Source organism: Tripterygium wilfordii, chromosome 7, assembly GCF_013401445.1.
Source record: "Tripterygium wilfordii isolate XIE 37 chromosome 7, ASM1340144v1, whole genome shotgun sequence".
NCBI classification, from domain to species: domain Eukaryota; kingdom Viridiplantae; phylum Streptophyta; class Magnoliopsida; order Celastrales; family Celastraceae; genus Tripterygium; species Tripterygium wilfordii.
In genome coordinates this window covers 6,509,403-6,528,245 of record NC_052238.1, presented here as the reverse complement: position 1 = coordinate 6,528,245, position 18,843 = coordinate 6,509,403, and the positions used below count along the sequence as shown (strand labels likewise).

The window sequence follows — 18,843 nt, the reverse complement described above, 5'->3', positions numbered from 1 at the left end:
CTAACAATGAAGTAATTGATTTTCGTGGAGTAGTGTTTGGATGTAGTAAAAAAAAATTACATACACAAATCAAATTTTGGTATTCAAGGTATGGTTGGCCTTGGACCCGTTGTTTTCATTAATTTCTCAATTGAAAACCTCACTAGAACCCATATTTTCCTATCGCTTAGTTCCTACAACATCAACAGTTACTAATAAGTTGATATTCGGAGTGGTAGCAAAAATTTTGGGACAATGAATATTTCTCTATATATATATATACATACTTTGTGTACTTATAGGAGAATTCCTCTATATATATATACATACAACCAGGTACCATGCCACTACTTTTATGAATCTCATATATGTACTTGATAATAATTGAGTTGAGTGATATAACAAATGAAGTATTTTGGCTAATTATGTTGAAAACAATGAATATTTCTAGCTTGAAATTCTCATCAATGAGTGTGATTGGGTCTCTGCTAATGTGTAACTCAAAAGGCAGGCAGTATATATATCCAACATGATCGCAAACAAACTCCAAATGAATTCCAACTTCCATCGCAAGATATAATTTGTGAAAAATACTATTTACACGTATTTCAGAAATTAATATATAGAGGCTCGATCGTGACTAATATTCAATCACAGTTAAAGATCGAACACATTAGCTGAACTACCCCATAATGACCCGTCAAAGATACGGTCGGCCAAACCCTCGAATTGATGCCTGTCCGAACGAAGGTATCGGAGCAAGTGATAGTGATAACCCCGATATTGTTCTATAATAATGTCTTATCACTCCCAAGAGGAGATCTTGAGTGAAAACCTATTTGCATACATAAGGAAATTGTTCCACCGTTTAAGTGCATAAAGCCAGCTACATTGATTACATCAACAGCTAAATTCCCACCAAAAAAAAAAGAAAAGAAGGTAAAACAGATTATGCAATTTGTTTTGTCCTTGCCTAGTTCCTTGTGTTGGTGCAAGAGTACAAAATAATAGCAAAAATACAAGAAAAGAAATCGATCGTAGTGGACTGAGGCATGCGTATTTTGCTCTCTTCAAGAAAATTCGAGCCCTCTGTAGTTCTTTGATTCAGAACAGGTACACCAGGTTTCTCTTGGCTAGACTCCTCTGGGATACAACAGCTCGACTCGGTCGTGTAGGTAACTCGAACCTACAGGTTAGCTCGAAGCTCCACAAGAACACCTTTTTCTCTATCCAAAGAATATTAGAGAGAGATCATTTTTAGAGAGAAGAGAGTTTGTGAGAACTGTGTAGTGAGTGTTGGGGTAGAGGGGTTTTTATAGGCTGGGTTGGATTTAATGGGTCGATCCAAATTTAAAATCCATACCTCCTCCTCTTTACTCACTCCCTTACGCCCGTGGGTTGGATCCATATCCAAGCCCGTCTTATTTACCCATTAGCTTATTCCCACTTATTAATTAGTGTTCACTCCCATATTTTTCAATGTGAGATTTTTTTTTTATTGTTTCCCCTTCAAATAGATAGGTTAGAGCATTCTCAATAGTCTCTCTATAACACTCCCTATCCTCATATTTGAAGAATACATCCAAAAATTACAATTTACACTCCCTACATATGTAAAATTACAATTTACACTTCAAAAAAAATTGACACGTCAGCCCTGTAAGGGAGAGACGAATCATGGAGATCATTCGCGACATATGATTCGAAGTTTCTCCAGTGCTTTCTTTATTCTCCATGGGTGTTGTACTGAATAATATAATTGATTACATTAAATATTTTATTTCTAATTGTTTATTTAAAATAACACCAACACCTTGTTTTGATTTTTTTCCCCAATTACGTATATAAGCATCCAAAGTTTACTAGACTCCGATGGTATAAGCAAGTAACAAGGCTTTATTATTTTTATCAGTTGGTTCAATGTTTTGATTCAATATTTGGCTGAAGGCAAAGGAAATCATCTCATCATCGATCTTATTAATCTAAATTCTCCGTTATCTCCTCTCTATAATAGTTCTATTACTCAATCCGAACTCGTAAGAAATGTTGCATTGCCTTCACTTAGCCGAGCTACATTTTCCCACTCATCCATCAATAACAAGAAACCTTTTTCATTATTCACTCTAATTGGAGAAGAATATGTCATGGTGATTTATGTTGACTCTCCACCAATTGAATTCTTGCTATTGCAGACACCAGAAGTAATCTTGTATGGATAAAATACTCTTCCAAGTATAACTACAACCGTAGAGACACAAATTTCTTCAACGCATCAAGTTCCTCCACCTATGAAATTGTGCTTTATGACACTTAACAAATACCCGCATGAAAAAGAAGAATGGGTACTTAAATCACTGCGAATACAATCATTGATTCATATACATCGGGAGTCTCGAGTAATGATACGTTCTACATTTATATTATTTCTTAATGTTGTTTATATGGAAATAGTCTCAAGTACTCTCAAGTGATTTTCTTTCGATTTACGAGAGTATATATGACGCAACTGAATTTTCAGGTGGAGTTTGAATAAACAAGTCTCTTTTGCTGAATCAGATTGCACCGCATTTGGAATGTTTTTCCGGTACATCAAAACACAACACAATATCAACGAATTTTCCTCCCTCGTAGATGGTGCCTAGCTAAAAGATGAGAGGTAAAGTTTGAGAGACCTCAAGCATTGTGAAGGTAACCCCAGAAAAGAGTGTACTGAAGCAAGTTCATACACCCTCTAATTGTCTTGCATATGTGGGGAAGTTCATTCTTATTTACAACTACGATGAATCAACAAATTCAAACACATATGCATGACATACCCAGTTATCAACCAGAATCTGTAGTGATGATCATTAAAATTTAAAATGTCTTTCAGCCACCAGTGAGATGATAAGAAGCATAATTGTTCAACTCATGATCAGAAATCTGTGTGCAGGAAGAGCAAGCTTCGATCTTCTCATCGCAGTCCCAAAATCATTCTGTATCTGGAATTGGAGGCGGATTTAAATCAATTTCTGCAGGAACCAATTGCCATCTACCGAGTTTGTCTGCCGGTAAGCAAAGGCACTGATATGCTAAAGGTTTGAGGTATAATTGTCCAATGATTACCAGATCCGTTGTAGTCTAGTTGGTTAGGATATTCGGCTCTCACCCGAAAGACCCGGGTTCAAGTCCCGGCAACGGAATTTATATTTTTTTGTTTTTTAAAGCGGCGACGTTTTGAACGACGTTTTCAAAATCGTTATTTGCCAGTCGTCGAGATTAGGGTTTTCGTTTTTCATAACTTTGGTAAGCTTCTCTGTTGGCACGGTTAAATTCCTTGAATCTTTCGTTAAATCCCCCTCTTTTTTTTTTTTCTTTTTTTTTTCCCTTCCGGTGCTTCCCTTTTTCAGTTGGGTTTGTATTGTATTAGTTTGTGGTGGTGGAATTCCTGTTTATTATATGTGAGAGTAATCCTTGTGGTTCTGTTTGTTGTTTGTTTTTGCTGTATATTTGCTGAATCCGCATTTTCTTTGAATTACAATTGTTCGCTGTGAAAACCCTTTTGCTTTTAAATATTTGCTTCAAAAGCTTCCATTTTTGTTATTTTTACTTCCAGAGTCTTTTCTGGGTTATTAGTGGAGAGTTGAGGGAGGAGGGTGAATGGATTTTCCATATTAAGTGTTTTTAGCTTAGCTTGATAGAGCCCCAAAAGAGCTCTGTGGTCTCTATATGGGGTTGGTTAGCCTAGCATAATAGATGATCAATTGTAATTTCATCCCCATGTTATTTTCTATTAGAAAAGTACATCTCAAACTGTTTTCCTTATTCTTTTGAAATTCTCTGAGAGATGATTGGGCTTAATGTCTATGTCTTTGATTGCATTAGTTTTGGTGCCTTATCAAATCTGAGAAATTTCATAAGATCTGATTGTTGTTACTTGTTACTTTCTTAGGCTTCCATATCCAATTGCATTAGTTTTTTGTGCCTTATGAAACTTGTTAGTTTCCCCATGCCTGCTCATGTATGTGATAGTATGGCACTACTTCAAATGAAATGATGACAGCAAGTATCTATAACTTATAATACCAGTGATCTTATAGCTCATACATGTGGTGATTGCCTTCTGTATCATAATAGGTGATGATCAGGTTCAGTCAATTTATTTTATCTTTCTGCAATGGATAAAGAAGAAGAAGATGGGAACGGCGAAGTTAACTTATTTCCTGGTCATTTCAATTATGGAATTGATCTATTTGTGGGAACCTTTGTGATTAAATTATATGATATGTAACTCTTGATTGGGAGGCGTATGCTCGTATTAGGTGCTTGGTATCGTCTGTTTTACTCTGTTGTGAATGACCAAATTCTTTCTCTAGAATTGTTTGGCATCACTTTATTCCATATGTTTGTAGGCTTGTAGCCATGAATGTTGAAGATGGCCTCCCTGTGCCTCCTCGTGGCATTGAGTCTTTCGAGTCTAACCGAAATGGAGATGCGCTCTCCCCTGAAGATATAGCTTGGGCCGATTCTTGCCTGATTAAAGATCCTGAAATTTCTGATGGTGATTGGAATACTTTAAAGGATGTGCTATTGGAAATTATCAGTTCTCAACCTGAATCATTCGACTCTTTTGTTCTTAGAAGTGACAGTTTCCCTGGAGTAACTGACATGGAGATCCTTCCATCCAATGAAGAGGCAGAAAATGCCAAGTTTCTGAGAGCAACTGATCTTGATAATGTTGTTCCATACAATGAAGTAGCAGAAGTAACCGGTTATGGTCTTAGAAATGAAGGAAGTAGCATTTCACTGTCACAAAATTTAGAGGAAAACCCCTCTGAAGAAACTCTGAGATCTGCTTTTCTTCCTACATATAAGGAAGCCCAGATTGCCAGCGAAGCCACTGCTTCAGGATTTGACTTGGGTCTTTCAGCTTATGAGTTGGAGCCATCAACAGAGGATATATTCAAGGTCTGGGAACTGGAGATCCCAGATGAGGAAGATAAGCTTGTCGAACAGTTGAAAAAGGCCCTTTCTAGAGGTGCCTCACCATCGCCACCATCATTCGATGATTCAGGGGCATGGAAGGATTTACAAGTAGAATCCATAGATGATCTAGTTGCTGGCATTGCAGACCTGTCTTTGAATCAACTTTCCAGTTAGATGAAAATAAATTTGTTTGCATTATTATCGGTGATACTGAATTTGGTTTCAGTGGGCTAGTCTTGTGACTCTATTCACATTTTTGCATCTTAATTTTTGCTGAATTTGAAGGGTGAAAAGAAAGTTGGAGGGCATATTATGGTTACCATTAGTGAGTTACAGTTGGTGCAGCTAATCCTCCATTTGCCCTTAATGCTATGCCAAAAAAGGGATTACTAGCCACTTTATACATGAAAATTGAATTTGAACTCTCTATTTATTATAGAACAGAACTTTCTATTTTGTGGGTGGGACATTTTATGTCATCAAACTTCTGTCTCTCTCTCTCTCTCTCTCTCTCTCTCTCTCTCTCTCTCTCTCTACATATCCCCCTCCTTCCCCTTCTCGTGGTTTGGGATACTTAGAACTAGTCACTATGGAGCCTGTAATTTCAGGCATTCTAAGATAAGCTGTACAACACAACAGTGTGCAGCTGAGGCAAAGGGGTGAGGATCAGATTTGTAATTGTGGCAAGGGACTTCAGAGGACCCTCAACCACTCATCATTGACACTTACATAAGCCATGCATATGCTAATTGGTTTGGACCCTGGAGTGAAGTAGTAAACCCACCAAATGATACAAATTACATGGAAGAGATGATTTGGCAAGGTGTCCATCATTGACATGGACTCAGTGTCATCAAGTCTTGCAACTAAACCAGGGCCATAAACCAAAGTTGAAGCTGAAAACACAAATCCACAGGGAGATTACAACCTCTTACTTTCCAGAGAAATCTCCAAAACTTCAAAACAACAATATTTTGGACATGATACATTTGGCTACATGTAAGAAGAAAAAAAAATCTGTGGTTTTTTTTTTCCTCTTCCAATTGTCCTAATTTCTTCTTTCAGTTTTTTTTACAAGGTGGGCATAAAACCATCCGTTTGAACCACCAATGGAACCTGCCAGTGCCAAGTGTACATTCTATCATCCACGTGGCGATTCCGATTGGCGGGTGCATGACAACCTCAAATGAGACATCTTAAGATAACATCACAGTACAAACTATCACAATTATAAATGTACAGCGCTGAATACATGTGTGGCAAAGAGGGGCGTGTCAAGAGAGAGTGAGATAAGCTTTTTATAGTGTCAACTTGGTAGTCTCCTCTCAAAGGCCCAAAACAAACAGAGAAGCAAAAAATGGCATCAGCAACTCTTCTCAAGTCATCTCCAGTCCTTGACAAGTCTGAGTGGGTGAAGGGTCAATCCCTGACCCTCCGCCAGCCTCCAGTCTCCACTGTCCGCTGCCACCCCACCTCCTCCCCTGCCCTCACCGTCCGTGCTGCTTCCTCCTACGCAGATGAGCTTATCAAGACTGCAGTAAGTTCTCTTACATTATCTTTATAACTATAATTGCAATGAGAGGTTCAAATAATTGTATTGGTCCTGTACATCTAGCTTAAGCTTTTGAGGTAAACTATGCTTAACATAAGCTTGAAAAGGAACATTTAAGGTTTTTGGCTCCCCTTAGTTCTCAAAAGCTCTGTCCGGCCATGCCCGAAGACAGTGTTTGTGTACCTTTTAAATGACTAAAATAGCTCAGAGTTTTTTGAATACCTGAAACATTGAAACACTGGTTGGTGTTTCTGGGTTTTGTAGAAAACTGTTGCATCAAAAGGTCGTGGAATCTTGGCGATGGACGAGTCAAATGCTACATGTGGGAAGCGTTTGGCCTCAATTGGGCTTGAAAACACGGAGGCTAACCGTCAAGCCTACAGGACCCTCCTTGTGACAGTCCCAGGACTTGGACAGTACATCTCTGGAGCTATCCTCTTTGAGGAGACGCTGTACCAATCCACCACTGATGGAAAGAAGATGGTTGATGTGCTTGTTGAGCAGAATATTGTCCCTGGCATCAAAGTCGACAAGGTAAGCCCTCTTGAATACACAAGTGCATGTACATATGCACATATGAAGTATTTAAAGTGGAGAAAGTAGCTTTAGATTGGATTGAATAGTAAAGAAGAATCTACCTGGTAGACTCCAAGTAAATCTTTAAATAGATCCATGTAAGGAGCACCAAAATTGAGATGTAGACTTTGTTGTTCATGACGATGATGATATGTGCATAGGAAGTTTTGTATCTTTAGATAAGAAGCTGACTGACTTGTTGTGTGGATAATGAGAACAACAGGGTTTGGTGCCTCTGGCTGGTTCCAATGATGAGTCATGGTGCCAAGGACTTGACGGTTTGGCTTCACGCACAGCTGCTTACTACCAGCAGGGTGCTCGTTTTGCCAAATGGTATAAAAATCACAAACCCACATTTGAACCTGCATATATGATTGCAATTCAGGGATTTTCATGCTTATTAAATGAAGTAATTAATAAGAATTTGATTCGAATGATTGATTAGGCGTACCGTTGTGAGCATTCCCAACGGCCCATCTGAATTGGCAGTGACAGAAGCAGCCTGGGGTCTTGCTCGCTACACTGCTATTGCTCAAGTAATTTCCCAGAAAACCCAATTCATGAAACTGATACAAACTGAAGTTCTGTTTCTAACCGAGACTTTTAATCTTGGCAGGACAATGGTTTGGTCCCAATTGTGGAGCCAGAGATCTTGCTTGATGGTGAACATGGCATTGAGAGGACCTTTGAAGTTGCTCAGAAGGTGTGGAATAAGGTGTTCTTCTACTTGGCTGAGAACAATGTGTTGTATGAGGGTATCCTCCTCAAGCCCAGCATGGTCACTCCTGGTGCTGAGTGCAAGGACAGGGCCACCCCTCAACAAGTTGCTGACTACACCCTCAAGCTCCTCCAGAGGAGAATCCCCCCTGCTGTCCCTGGAATCATGGCAAGTTTCATCACATATCACATACACTTTTTACTATCACTTCACAAAAATCTTACATGTGCCATCTGACTCGCTTTCTTTCGGACAATAACTATAGTTTCACACATAAAGTTTAGAAAGTTTATGTGATACAACACTAGGTATACTAGAAAGTTTTTCTATGAAACATGGACTAATTGGTGGTGGTGTTCGGAATGAGCAGTTTTTGTCTGGTGGGCAATCTGAGGTTGAGGCAACTCAGAACTTGAATGCAATGAACCAGTCTACCAACCCATGGCATGTATCCTTCTCCTATGCTAGAGCCCTCCAGAACACTTGTTTGAAGACATGGGGAGGGAGACCCGAGAATGTTAAGGCAGCTCAGGAGGCACTGCTCATCCGTGCCAAGTCTAACTCTCTTGCTCAGCTCGGAAAATACACCGGCGAGGGTGAGTCAGAGGAGGCCAAGAAAGGCATGTTCGTCAAGGGCTACTCATACTAAGCTTGTTGCAGCAAAGCTACAGGGGAAGAAGATGGAGCAGAACATGAAAGACTACCTGTCTCTGTGAAATTTGTAATGCTTTGTTCATCGCTATGTTTACCTTTTAGCCGCTTAATAATCCTCTTGCTGATGGGATTAGTTAGTCTGCATTTACATTTGCATCACCTTAATTAAAAATCTGAAAAATGCTTGCTTTAGCAGTTTGAATTTTGAAATCTTGGCCAAGAAATTGACCTACGATTCAATCTTACAATACTCTTCAACTATTTATCTGTTATTAAGTTCAATAATGAACAGCAGCAGTTCTACTTCTTTCTTGAAAACCCCTAAATTCCCAAACAAGTTAATAACCTTTCTCCCTATTCACATCTTCTTTCCCAAACAGGGTTATAACCCTTTTCCATTTCTTCACTTCTCAAAAACTTAACAAAACCTCCAAGCCCCTTCCCCCATCTCTCCTAATAGCTGAATCAAGAAATCCGAGATGCCTAGTCACTGTTCTAACAATCTGGAAAGCCAAAAACCTAATAGCCTAGAAGTGGAATTCCCATTGTGCTGGTTTTTTAAAAAGATTTTCAGGGCCTAGCAGATCAAGCCAACCAAATCAAGTGGAATAAGAAAACAGCTTGATTTTATATGATGTTTCTTGAAGCATTCTCCAGGTTAACCACAAATTACACACAAGCTCGCAAAAGAAACAATGATGTCTGGAATAAATGCACATTTGATTTCAAAATTTTCATTTTGGTACAAAAAAATTACAAAGAACCTGGAAAGCAGTAAAACTACAAGTCACTCCACTAGTTTTTGGTAACCCATCTGAGATGACAACTAGTCATTCACCGGTACAAACAAACTGCAGTAGATTAGTTCTTGTTCATCTTTCAGCAGGAAATGCAGTGTTACATCTCAATACTGTGCTCTTCTTCCAAATCTCTACATCGTCAGCTTTGTTGGCAAGTTCCACAAATTTAGAAAAGGGAAGATTAGTTTCAACTTTCAACATAAGCTAGCATTTGCAGATCCTCCATCGAAGAAACAAGGTCGGCCTCTGTGTAGATTTAAAAATAGAATCAAGCTCTGGCCAGATATTAACTTCTAAAAATTCACAAACTAAAACAAAAATGGAATTTCTTATGCTGGTAGCAGCAATGAGATCTTAGAATTAGAACCACGAGATTTACAAATTACAATTCACATCCAACAAATATGCTAGCTAACAGTATACATTTACAAGAAACCAAACTAAACCAAACTCAGAATTGACCAAAACGAGAGAATGCACATAGAGACTCTGCTCTTTGCATTTAGCATACAGCATTCAATTCTACAGAATAAAGTTCCTGGCCTTAGAATTAGAAGATGGCCCCGTAAAAAAAAAGAGCAATGGGATGCCGCTTGAACTAAATACTAAAGGACCGATTGGCGGCTAGAAGGGCTTCTTTGCAGGAAGTCTGTCTTTCGGGATTCGAGGAAAGTGAAAGTGACACCATAAGGCACTTCTAAGTCCTCCAGATTCTGTCCATGCTATGAAAACTAATTAACATTGAAAACCAGCAAAAATTCTTTAACCAATCATCAATTAGACCATTTCGAACAAGAGATATATGAAATAACACGTGTATGTGTACCATACCTGCTCATTTCTCAGGCTCACTTTTGACGGACCCAAAAGGAACCACACTAGCAGAGTCATGATTGTTGCCAACCAAAACGTCCACTCCCTGTACCATAATACAAAAGCATAAAATAATAGTTCTCAACATGCAAGTTTAAATTCAGAAAAGTAAAATATGAACTTTGAAAAATGATACCTGATTAGTTGAAGGTTGCCCATGTATCCTTTCGGGCCTAGTGTTAAGATCAATCAAATTATTATCCACCTTGCTATCGCCATCGAAATTATTTTCTAGCATTGGAATAGGGGAGCCCCGGTGATTTTGCTGGTTTTCTTTCATTGTTAATTTAGAAGGCATATTTTGGTCCTTTCTTACATCATTTTTATCAGAAAGTTGCAGCCCTAACTCCTCCAAATGAGAAGTTTTATCCCCTGGAAACTATATGAGAAAAGTAAAGGGAAAATTGTAAGTGTCATGAAGCATCAAAGGAATCTCCCTGTGTCTGAGTGCGTAGAATCAATGCTGTCAAGTCCAGGGACACAAACCTCAGCTCTTTGCCTCAAGAGGAGATATCTCTCATGGGTTCTTTTGCCACCAACATGTACAATCATATCACATTGCAGGCAAAGCGAACTACCGTCTATCTCACAGTAAAAGAAAGCTACAGATACACAAAGGAAGAAAAAAAGTATCAAAGCATTGTACATAATCAAAATTGCAGATTCCCACAATAAAAACACAAATATCACGACCATAAAAAGAAGCTCACATACCGGGCGCATTCTCACATATATCACAGCGTGGAACTTCACTGGGTTCAGCTAGCCCAACTCGTACATGTCTACTGGCAAGCTTATTACACATATGGACCTACATTCCATCGTAAAAGGAATTATAAATACACTGCTCCAAGGATATTTACAGTGAACACTCCCCTAGAAAAATAATACAACCTTACATGGAAAAGGTCAATACCCTATAAACTTTTCTGCAATTTTATCTTTGAGTAGAGTGAATTCATAACTAAATCTTGATATATCATTTTAATTGTTCCACTTTTCTTTTTTACTGTGTTTGGGGATGGGATGATTAGAACACCTGCCGATAAGACAAAGTGATGAGGTGCCAACACTTGAACCATTAGCGCTCCTTAACAAAATCTCACTATGAGACCTACAAGCATTGTTTTTGCTTTTGTCCCTACTCTCTGTTTCCTTCGTGGTTCTGGTCTGAACCTTGACTGCAGTTCAATCTCCACATCCCACAAAATTTCCACAAATGCTCACTAGTATAGCAAGTATAAACCTTATGTTCTTATTGTTTATCATGTGTATAATGACCCATTTCACTACCATAATAACATCTATGTTAAAATATTATAAGGCGATTGCAATTATGGATCCAATGTGCCTTACATTACATATCAATAAGACAGCTATCAAAGGCACTCTTCAAAAGCACTATGATCGAGTGTCTGCATTACTACGAAAGAGAGAGATCACACCAATAACAATCAATTACAATAAGAAAGGATTTAAGTAGAGGATATAGACCAACAATAAAGCTGAAGATTCAAGTCCAAGAAAAAGAATTAGAGCCAGGAACATTAACTTATACTGGAATTCACTTCTAACAGCACAAAATTTACAATTAGAGTTCACTCCCAGATCAATTCAATTACTCACAAACAAGGGAGTCACTGCTTTTCCACCTCAACAGAAAATTTCCATTCAAGAAAACGAACTCGAGTCAATATTAGCGTGGACATAAATTTTATCACAACCAACGAATTCAAATAATCTTGAGCACTGAAATTGTGTAAATATTAATCCGTAGATGTTTTGGCGTGACAATGAGAGAGAAACAAACCTTTTCGTCGCAGGCACGGCAAAGAGCAGCCTCATCGGCGGCGCAGAAGAGAATCGCGGCTGCGTTCTCGCACACATCGCAAAGCGTTCGCATTTTATTTCTCTCTCTCTCAGTCTCTCCAGTTATTTTCCGTTCAAAGCCATTTTTATCGTCGCTTCACAGGCCATGAACTAGTTCATTTTCTAAACTCAAAAACAAAACCGAAAACCTATCATAGAGAGACAGTGTCGAAGATGAAGAACAGTGGAGGAAGCTGGGAAGCTGGAGAAAGAAGGAGCGGCTCTTCGTATATACCGACGCGCGAGTGTCTGTACAACTTCAACTACTCGCTCTTATATTATTTGCAAAAGGTTTTTCTTTTATTTTCAGAACGAATGAAAAATATATTAATGAAACGTGTCAGCCAGCCTCTCCCACCGGTATTAAAACGTCGTCGTTACTTTTGGGATGGTGATGCGTGGCTGTGTTTATCGTGCGTGATCTGTTTCATTGTTTCAGCTTGTGAGTTAAAGAGAAAAATCTACGCGCCTTCAATGCCGTGTGAACCACGACCGCTGGCGATGCCATTACTTTGTTCGGTGGGTTCCACTTTTGTACTTTGAGAAGTTGGGGTTCACAGTGATGGTGGGCCGGGCTTACACCCTGTCTCGAAGTCCACGGACATTCTTGGTCTCCATTGCAAATAAGACAAAATTGTGTGCAACAAAATAAATAAAATTTCAGTACAAAACCAAGAATGTCGAAAAATATCACTCTAATCTTGCTAAATGCCTAAATTATCGTAATGTGAAGTTGAGAATTGAGATAAGATTCAAATTCGAGCCCTTGCCTAATGGGTTAGTTTGATAGACAATTTTGATATCAGTATATACGGTTAAATAATGGTAGTAGATATGGTTATCAAAATACTAATATTTATTTGATTGGAATTTTACGGTTTGATATACAATTTTGATATTCATATATATTGATAAATAATACTATATGCTGTTTTCCATGTTGATATTTATTTTTACTAATTAGCATATATGCTCTTAAAAGTTAAAATCATAAGATTAAGGTACTAAGGCATGCAATTCAACTGGGAAGTGGGAACGACGCGTTTTAAAGTGATACGACACCGTAACTGTTATTTTACTTGCCTTCCCTGTCAAATGTCTAATAGAGGGCATCGGAGTATCGGACCCAAATACGAAGAGAGTAGAAACCAGGGTCGCGAGAGAGATGAGTGTCGCATCAACGGCGGGGTATCTAGCTCGGAGAGCAGCGCAGAAAGAGAGGGTTCGGATTCTCTACCGGCGTGCCCTCAAAGAGACTCTCAACTGGGCCGTCCACCGCCACCTCTTCTATAATGATGTACTCTCATCATTTCTTCCTTCACTCGAATCAGATCTGCTTGTTTTCTACCTCGATTTTCTGAGTTCTCAGTAATTAATTCTTCGTTTTCTTTGTTGGTCTGTTCCAGGCCGATGACCTCCGCCAGCGGTTCGAAGCTAATAAACACTTGGTTGGTTCTTCGAATTCTGATTTCTCTCTTATTTTTTGGCGATATGATATTACTCGTAAAAGAATTTGTACAATTCGTTATTGCAATTTAGATTATCATAGAAACTATGTTGATTTTGTTTCTGTTGGTAAATATGTTATCTTTTGGTTAGTTGATTCCGATGAACGAAATTCTATATAATATAATATACACGCACACAACTTTTTCCGGCTGATTTTTGTATTAATTAGTCCTGTGAAACCGTAAAAATTCCAATGTCTTTCATCTATAAGGATTAGGCAATCTATCTTCCTTAATATGAAGCATAGACTGGTCGGCTTGCATATCTTATCACTACTGCCCGTACTAATGATTGAAATCCTGCGTTTTTTCTGTGTGTAACTCAAGAGAATTTATATTGGATTGGTAGTTGTACTATTATCTACTTTATCTGCTAATCTTGTGTTCTTTCTCTTGCTGGTTTTAGGAAGATCTTGATACAATTGATAGCCTGGTAGTTGATGGTGAAGCACAGTACAATAAGTGGCGTCACCCTGACCCTTATATTGGTGAGTTCAGTGATAGATGCTCAAGTACTTGCCAATTCTTTAGATTATGTTCGATTGGTGTTGTTGTTCAAGAATATCAACATAAAGAAAGGAAATATTTGTTTCTCAATTTGTTTTGCCTTCATAGACAGTTTGATCTTTTGGAGGTTTTTGGAATGGAGTTTCCTGGTGTAGGCTGTTTGTCTCAAATGAGTGAATATTTTACCTTGATATGTAGCCTTAACATGCTTTGTTTTAACATTTTCTTGATATGAGACTCTGCAGAAATCAAAAATAAACCATATAACTGCCGAAGTTGTAGGAATTTTCCATATGGTTTGGATATGGTAATATGGTTCGTTAGGTTCATACAACTTTCAGTTCTAATTTTAGGAAAATAAATCTAGTAGTCTTTATTGAATCACCTTGTAAATGTATTGGAATCTTTTGTTCTGTCAAAAAACTGTTCTTGTGTGGTCTTCCCTATAATTATTGTTTGATATCTTTATTGCTATATCTTTACATAGCATATACAAGACTAGACCATCTTAGTATAGTTAAAGTAAAATCCTCTCCAAAGTACCAAATAAATTATCCTTAGTTGAGTTTGGGAGTTTGTTTTGGTTCAATCCACCTTTATATCTTGGCTGGATTTGAATGTTTTTATAATTGACCAAATTTGCTTCTCAAAAAGAAAAAAAAGAAAAAAAAAAAAGAAAAGAAAGAGAGACTGAAAAATGTCATTCCATTTCAAATATTTCCTAAATTGAAGTATTGACTATAGAGGCAAAATTTGGCACTTCATCAAATCATCGGCAAGGTCATTAGATAATAGCATTTTCTTTCTTTGTGTTTGGACATTGTTCAACAACCATTGGGTTAGTCTTCAGGAAATTCTAACCACTCTGGCAGTGATAGGTTCAAATGTTTAATTCTCATAATCTCTTTTAGTAGGTCATAAGCTGACTGATTTGGCTTTGCAGAGCTTCTGGCTGATTGCTTACATCCAGATTGTTACATTATTCTTGGAGTTGATTGGTTTGGGTGCTTAGATATTACTGATAACTTTCTTCAACTTTTGCTTGCTGTTTTAGCTTAGAACAATATTATGTACAGTTAATAGAATCTGTTGTTGGAACTTTTTTTCTTGAATTCCTTGAAGCCATGTCATTTCTTCCACCTTTTTAAAATAGGTCTCATAGACTATATGAGTTTAGTCTTTTTCATTTGATTGTCAAAATGCAAGACTTTTTCCGGAATGCTCATGATCTTTTTAAATTGAAAGGGTATGCAGCCTAAAACTAACTTATTCTTTTCATGTACAGTTCCTTGGGCTCCTGGTGGTAGCAAGTTCACCCGAAACCCGCCGCCTCCACCTGGGGTAATTATGATAGTTCATTTATGTGGTTTAGCATTATTTCTTCTTTTAGTTTTACTCTCACTTATTCATGTTAATAGACCTAATAAAAGGTATTCCATGATCAATCTCATTTCATTTTGTGTTTACATCTTGTGCTGCAATTTTCTTTTCATTGTTGGAGCTTACTGGACTTCTTTTTGCCATCAGAGTGAAGTAAAAGTTAAACAGTTGTAATAAGTATCCTTCAATTTTCACTCAACTAGTCATTAGGTATCCATGTTCAATATTCTTGAGCTTCACTAGCTTCATCTGTTCCAGAGATTGAACATTTTGTATTCGTGTCTTCTGGAGTTGTATGAACTGTGGAAGCATGGGTCTCATTTTCTGTGTTAGGACCATGAGAAACATGATACGGAAGCTGGAAAAATTTTTGGAGATTGATATATGCGTATACAATTTATTTTATGCATTTATTAGCTAAAATCTAATCATTGAAAAATTAAGCCTTTCAATTCTTGTCATAGTTTGTTTCTGACCCCATTCTTTATTTTTCTTGTTGGCATTAGATTGAGATTGTATATGACTATGGTCGGGAGGAGCCTGCCTAAAACTGGCATCATTTCCCATGCAATCAATAAAGGTTAGCCAAATCTTTTTGGATATATTCTTTCATCAACTCGTGTGTGAGTTTAATTATAGCTTGAATTATTGGCCTTTGTAACCTCCAAAAAAGGTCTTTTGTTGATTCTAGACACACCTTGTGATTATTGATCTTGGATGCAACTGAAACATCATGAGCTATCACCGCTTCGTTTGACTCTCTATTTTGAATAAAAAGCTCATTTCAACTGCCTATATAAATTGTTTATGAGGCTTATTGTCTTCCGGATATATGATTTATTCATCTATTAGAAGTTATATGTATTCTTCTATTGAGGAACAGGGATGAAATGAAAAGCATGCATTCCTCTCTTGTTGCAAGAGCTGCTGTTGAGTTAAGCTGAGCCAAATAATGGCTCAATAATGGACGTATGTTGCCTGAGCTAGTTGGGTGTGTCGACCTTTTAACGATTATGCTTTAGTATGACTTGTTGAATTTTTCACTCAATTTCATCTCAGCTCGGCTTTGTTAACTCTGGTCAGCCGTCAGCCTTGATGAGCTGAATTTGAGAGCTTTGATCTTGATAAAAATATTTTAAGAATCAACCCAGGAACTTGATTTTAGAATTGAAGAGCTAAAATCCAGAATCCAGATTTCAAAGTGACTAGCTGATCAAGTGCGCCATGGATCACCAACCATTTATAATCAATCTTAGGATTTAAAAGATTAAATCAATCATAAACCTAATAATTAACAAGTTCGAATTAAGTTTGGGGAATATAAGGAAATCTAAGAGATTTATGCTTTATAGTTTTTTTTTGTTGGGTTTGGGTGAGGGGATGGGTGACGTTGGCTTGTGGTGGTGTGTAAGAAGTAGCAACTCAGTTAAGGCTTACTTCTGCTGATGATGGTGGTGTTGGGATGGAGAATATAAGACGAGAGCAAGCCTACCTCCTGTCAAATGGGCTTGAAGTTTGCGCATGTGCTATTTTTAAATGATTGAGCTTGAGTCAAGCGTCAAGCCAGATCAATATTATAGTGTCCTTGCCTGTCGAAGTGTGAAACGTCCTTGCAGTTTTTTCCCCCTTAGTTTTTTTTTTTTTTTTTGTAAAAAAAATTTCTTGCTGATTATATTGAATAAGTAATTTCTATTACTCACTCTGAGATGATGATGCCTATAATGCAGAAGAAATGGCGGCCAGCATGTTGTTCCTGCTAATTGAAGCAAAATGTCATTTGAACCTTTAACGTGCTGAGATGTTCCGTCGCTCTTTTCTGTGCATTTGTTTTTATCTAATTTGGTTGGGTTTCTCCATCGTGTTTGTCAGACATGGAAAATGGTATCCATTTTACACTAAACCTTGTGTTGGAAAACTTCAATGTATTAGTTACAAGTTATAACCCGCATATTCTTTATTTTAAGAGAAAATAGGGGTTTTCCTGCCAAATAAATGGAATCAGTTGTGGAACATCAAACAAAACGAAAGTCATCTTCTCTATTATCATTGGATTATATTTGATAATCAGATGATATCATGCAAAAATGTAGCATGAAGCATAACTCAGCTTTAGCATATATTAGATATAGGTGATAAGAACATCATATTAAGGCACAATCCGATCTTCATATTAATCAAAAAGACGTGGGGATACACCTAATGATAAAGTCTTCGTCTATTAATCAATAATCCAACTAACTGAATCCAGAAACAAACTTCTCTTAAGCTTTATTCATAAATAAGTCATTATTGTCTTTTTGTTAGTCTATTCATTCTTTTAAATAAATATTCAGCTATGGTTGATGATGAAGTAACAAAGTTGATGAAAATGATGAATTTCAGAGATGGTGTCACTGTACATTTGATCTTGATTCAAACCATGAAGGGTTTGGTTTCAGGGGCAATGCTCTTATGGGCGATGCAATGTGGATTCAAAATGCTTAGATAGTCAAAAACTTTTGCTGCGTATGCTGCTTTGGTGTTCCCTATTGGGGTTGTGACTATACTCATACGAATCATGCTTCCGATCTTCGGCTTTCTAATAATGGCAGATTTACTTCTGCATTTGCCAAGCAAACCGCAGGAGGAGTCTGGCATTCTTCTTCAAGGAAGAATACAAACCTAACCTTCTAAACTTAAAGTAGTCGCTTTACTCCCTATATATGTTTAACTATCATGTGGATGCTTGAACACAAGCAAAAAGTGATGGAACTACTATCTCCTGCTGAGAACCATATAGAAGCTTTAATCAATGGTTCAAAAGCAGTATCTTTTCTCCTCTGGAAATCTTTTCAACTCTAATTGCCAGCCAACAACCAAAAGAAGAGATATATTATGAAGACAATCTTATTGATTCTGCCATTAGCATTCCCAGTTTTGCTTATTTATCATACTTGAGATTTATTCTATACTTCTAAGTTTTGATTTCTTACATCTGACAAAGATGAATAACTTACCTGCTCATGAGATCAAGACAAACTATATGGCTATTGCCCAAATCTTTGCGGCTGTGATTATCAAGTCCTTGCTTCTATGGGTTATCTACACTGGATTTAGGCTAGCAACAGAACCAATAAGAGAAAGATGCGAAGTTCTAACAGTTCCAGTTAGAATTCTCAGCATTATGGTTGGTTTGGTTTGTTTCCTTATTGGAGTTGGCATAACTACAGAGCTAGTGCTAGCTTTGTTGGGTCGCTTGCAGCAAAAGCAGGAGACAGGAAATTTCAACGCATTATGACTACAGCACAGATTTTAGATGTTTTGTTTGACATAAAATTATGGATGGTATCAGATTTGATAGTGATGCTGTGCTAATAAAAAAAAGTTTCATTCTTATCCTTCGAGTTCTTGTATCAGTTCGCCAATGGCTACATTACATGGTTTATAACTTTATATGACTATCATGCCTTAAAGAAAGATCCA

The 18,843-nt window shown here is 37.6% G+C and overlaps 4 protein-coding genes and 1 non-coding gene across 10 annotated transcripts; 4 read left to right on the top strand and 1 right to left on the bottom strand.

Annotated features, from left to right (window-relative positions):
• Positions 1–3,088: 3,088 nt before the first annotated feature.
• TRNAE-CUC lies at positions 3,089–3,161 on the top strand. Its single transcript has one exon. It is a non-coding gene; the product is annotated as a tRNA-Glu (tRNA).
• Positions 3,143–5,269, top strand: LOC120002439. Of its 3 annotated transcripts, none has more exons than XM_038851221.1 (2): positions 3,143–3,264; positions 4,371–5,269. In XM_038851221.1, the coding sequence occupies exon 2, from the start codon at positions 4,381–4,383 to the stop codon at positions 5,116–5,118; it is 738 nt and encodes a 245-aa protein (XP_038707149.1). In that variant the 5' UTR covers positions 3,143–3,264; positions 4,371–4,380; the 3' UTR covers positions 5,119–5,269. The 3 variants fall into 3 exon arrangements, with proteins under 3 accessions (XP_038707149.1, XP_038707150.1, XP_038707147.1); XM_038851222.1 differs by lacking the exon at positions 3,143–3,264 and adding an exon at positions 3,272–3,285; XM_038851219.1 differs by lacking the exon at positions 3,143–3,264 and adding an exon at positions 3,324–3,419.
• Positions 5,270–6,200: 931 nt separating this feature from the next.
• On the top strand, positions 6,201–8,677 carry LOC120002438 (fructose-bisphosphate aldolase 1, chloroplastic). The gene is made up of 6 exons (XM_038851218.1): positions 6,201–6,481; positions 6,761–7,030; positions 7,296–7,405; positions 7,518–7,608; positions 7,689–7,958; positions 8,161–8,677. Exons 1-6 carry the CDS (start codon positions 6,302–6,304, stop codon positions 8,437–8,439), a joined length of 1,200 nt encoding a protein of 399 aa, XP_038707146.1. The 5' UTR covers positions 6,201–6,301; the 3' UTR covers positions 8,440–8,677.
• Positions 8,678–9,145: 468 nt separating this feature from the next.
• LOC120002793 (B-box zinc finger protein 19-like) lies at positions 9,146–12,240 on the bottom strand. Of its 4 annotated transcripts, none has more exons than XM_038851616.1 (6): positions 11,928–12,239; positions 10,832–10,928; positions 10,604–10,719; positions 10,254–10,496; positions 10,076–10,163; positions 9,146–9,490 (listed from the first exon to the last, which is right to left on the bottom strand). In XM_038851616.1, the coding sequence occupies exons 1-5, from the start codon at positions 12,018–12,020 to the stop codon at positions 10,080–10,082; spliced, it is 633 nt and encodes a 210-aa protein (XP_038707544.1). In that variant the 5' UTR covers positions 12,021–12,239; the 3' UTR covers positions 9,146–9,490; positions 10,076–10,079. The 4 variants fall into 4 exon arrangements, with proteins under 4 accessions (XP_038707544.1, XP_038707546.1, XP_038707547.1 ...); XM_038851618.1 differs by lacking the exon at positions 9,146–9,490 and adding an exon at positions 9,512–9,975 and having other exon boundaries at positions 11,928–12,240; XM_038851619.1 differs by lacking the exon at positions 9,146–9,490 and adding an exon at positions 9,512–9,966 and having other exon boundaries at positions 11,928–12,240.
• An 848-nt stretch (positions 12,241–13,088) lies between these two features.
• On the top strand, positions 13,089–17,370 carry LOC120001478 (NADH dehydrogenase [ubiquinone] 1 beta subcomplex subunit 9-like). The gene is made up of 6 exons (XM_038849835.1): positions 13,089–13,283; positions 13,393–13,434; positions 13,901–13,982; positions 15,287–15,342; positions 15,888–15,961; positions 17,109–17,370. Exons 1-5 carry the CDS (start codon positions 13,152–13,154, stop codon positions 15,927–15,929), a joined length of 354 nt encoding a protein of 117 aa, XP_038705763.1. The 5' UTR covers positions 13,089–13,151; the 3' UTR covers positions 15,930–15,961; positions 17,109–17,370.
• The last annotated feature ends 1,473 nt before the right edge of the window (positions 17,371–18,843 follow it).

Excerpts from the sequence above, each read along its gene's own strand:
- LOC120002438 (XM_038851218.1), top strand. The coding sequence starts at position 6,302 with ATGGCATCAGCAACTCTTCTCAAGTCATCTCCAGTCCTTGACAAGTCT. Across the intron at positions 6,482-6,760 it reads ATGAGCTTATCAAGACTGCA|AAAACTGTTGCATCAAAAGG; the intron begins GTAAGTTCTCTT and ends TGGGTTTTGTAG. Across the intron at positions 7,609-7,688 it reads GCTACACTGCTATTGCTCAA|GACAATGGTTTGGTCCCAAT; the intron begins GTAATTTCCCAG and ends TAATCTTGGCAG.
- LOC120002793 (XM_038851618.1), bottom strand. The coding sequence starts at position 12,020 with ATGCGAACGCTTTGCGATGTGTGCGAGAACGCAGCCGCGATTCTCTTC. Across the intron at positions 10,929-11,927 it reads GCCGTGCCTGCGACGAAAAG|GTCCATATGTGTAATAAGCT; the intron begins GTTTGTTTCTCT and ends GATGGAATGTAG. Across the intron at positions 10,164-10,253 it reads GGCAACCTTCAACTAATCAG|GGAGTGGACGTTTTGGTTGG; the intron begins GTATCATTTTTC and ends ATTATGGTACAG.
- LOC120001478 (XM_038849835.1), top strand. The coding sequence starts at position 13,152 with ATGAGTGTCGCATCAACGGCGGGGTATCTAGCTCGGAGAGCAGCGCAG. Across the intron at positions 13,435-13,900 it reads TCGAAGCTAATAAACACTTG|GAAGATCTTGATACAATTGA; the intron begins GTTGGTTCTTCG and ends TGCTGGTTTTAG. Across the intron at positions 13,983-15,286 it reads TCACCCTGACCCTTATATTG|TTCCTTGGGCTCCTGGTGGT; the intron begins GTGAGTTCAGTG and ends TTTCATGTACAG.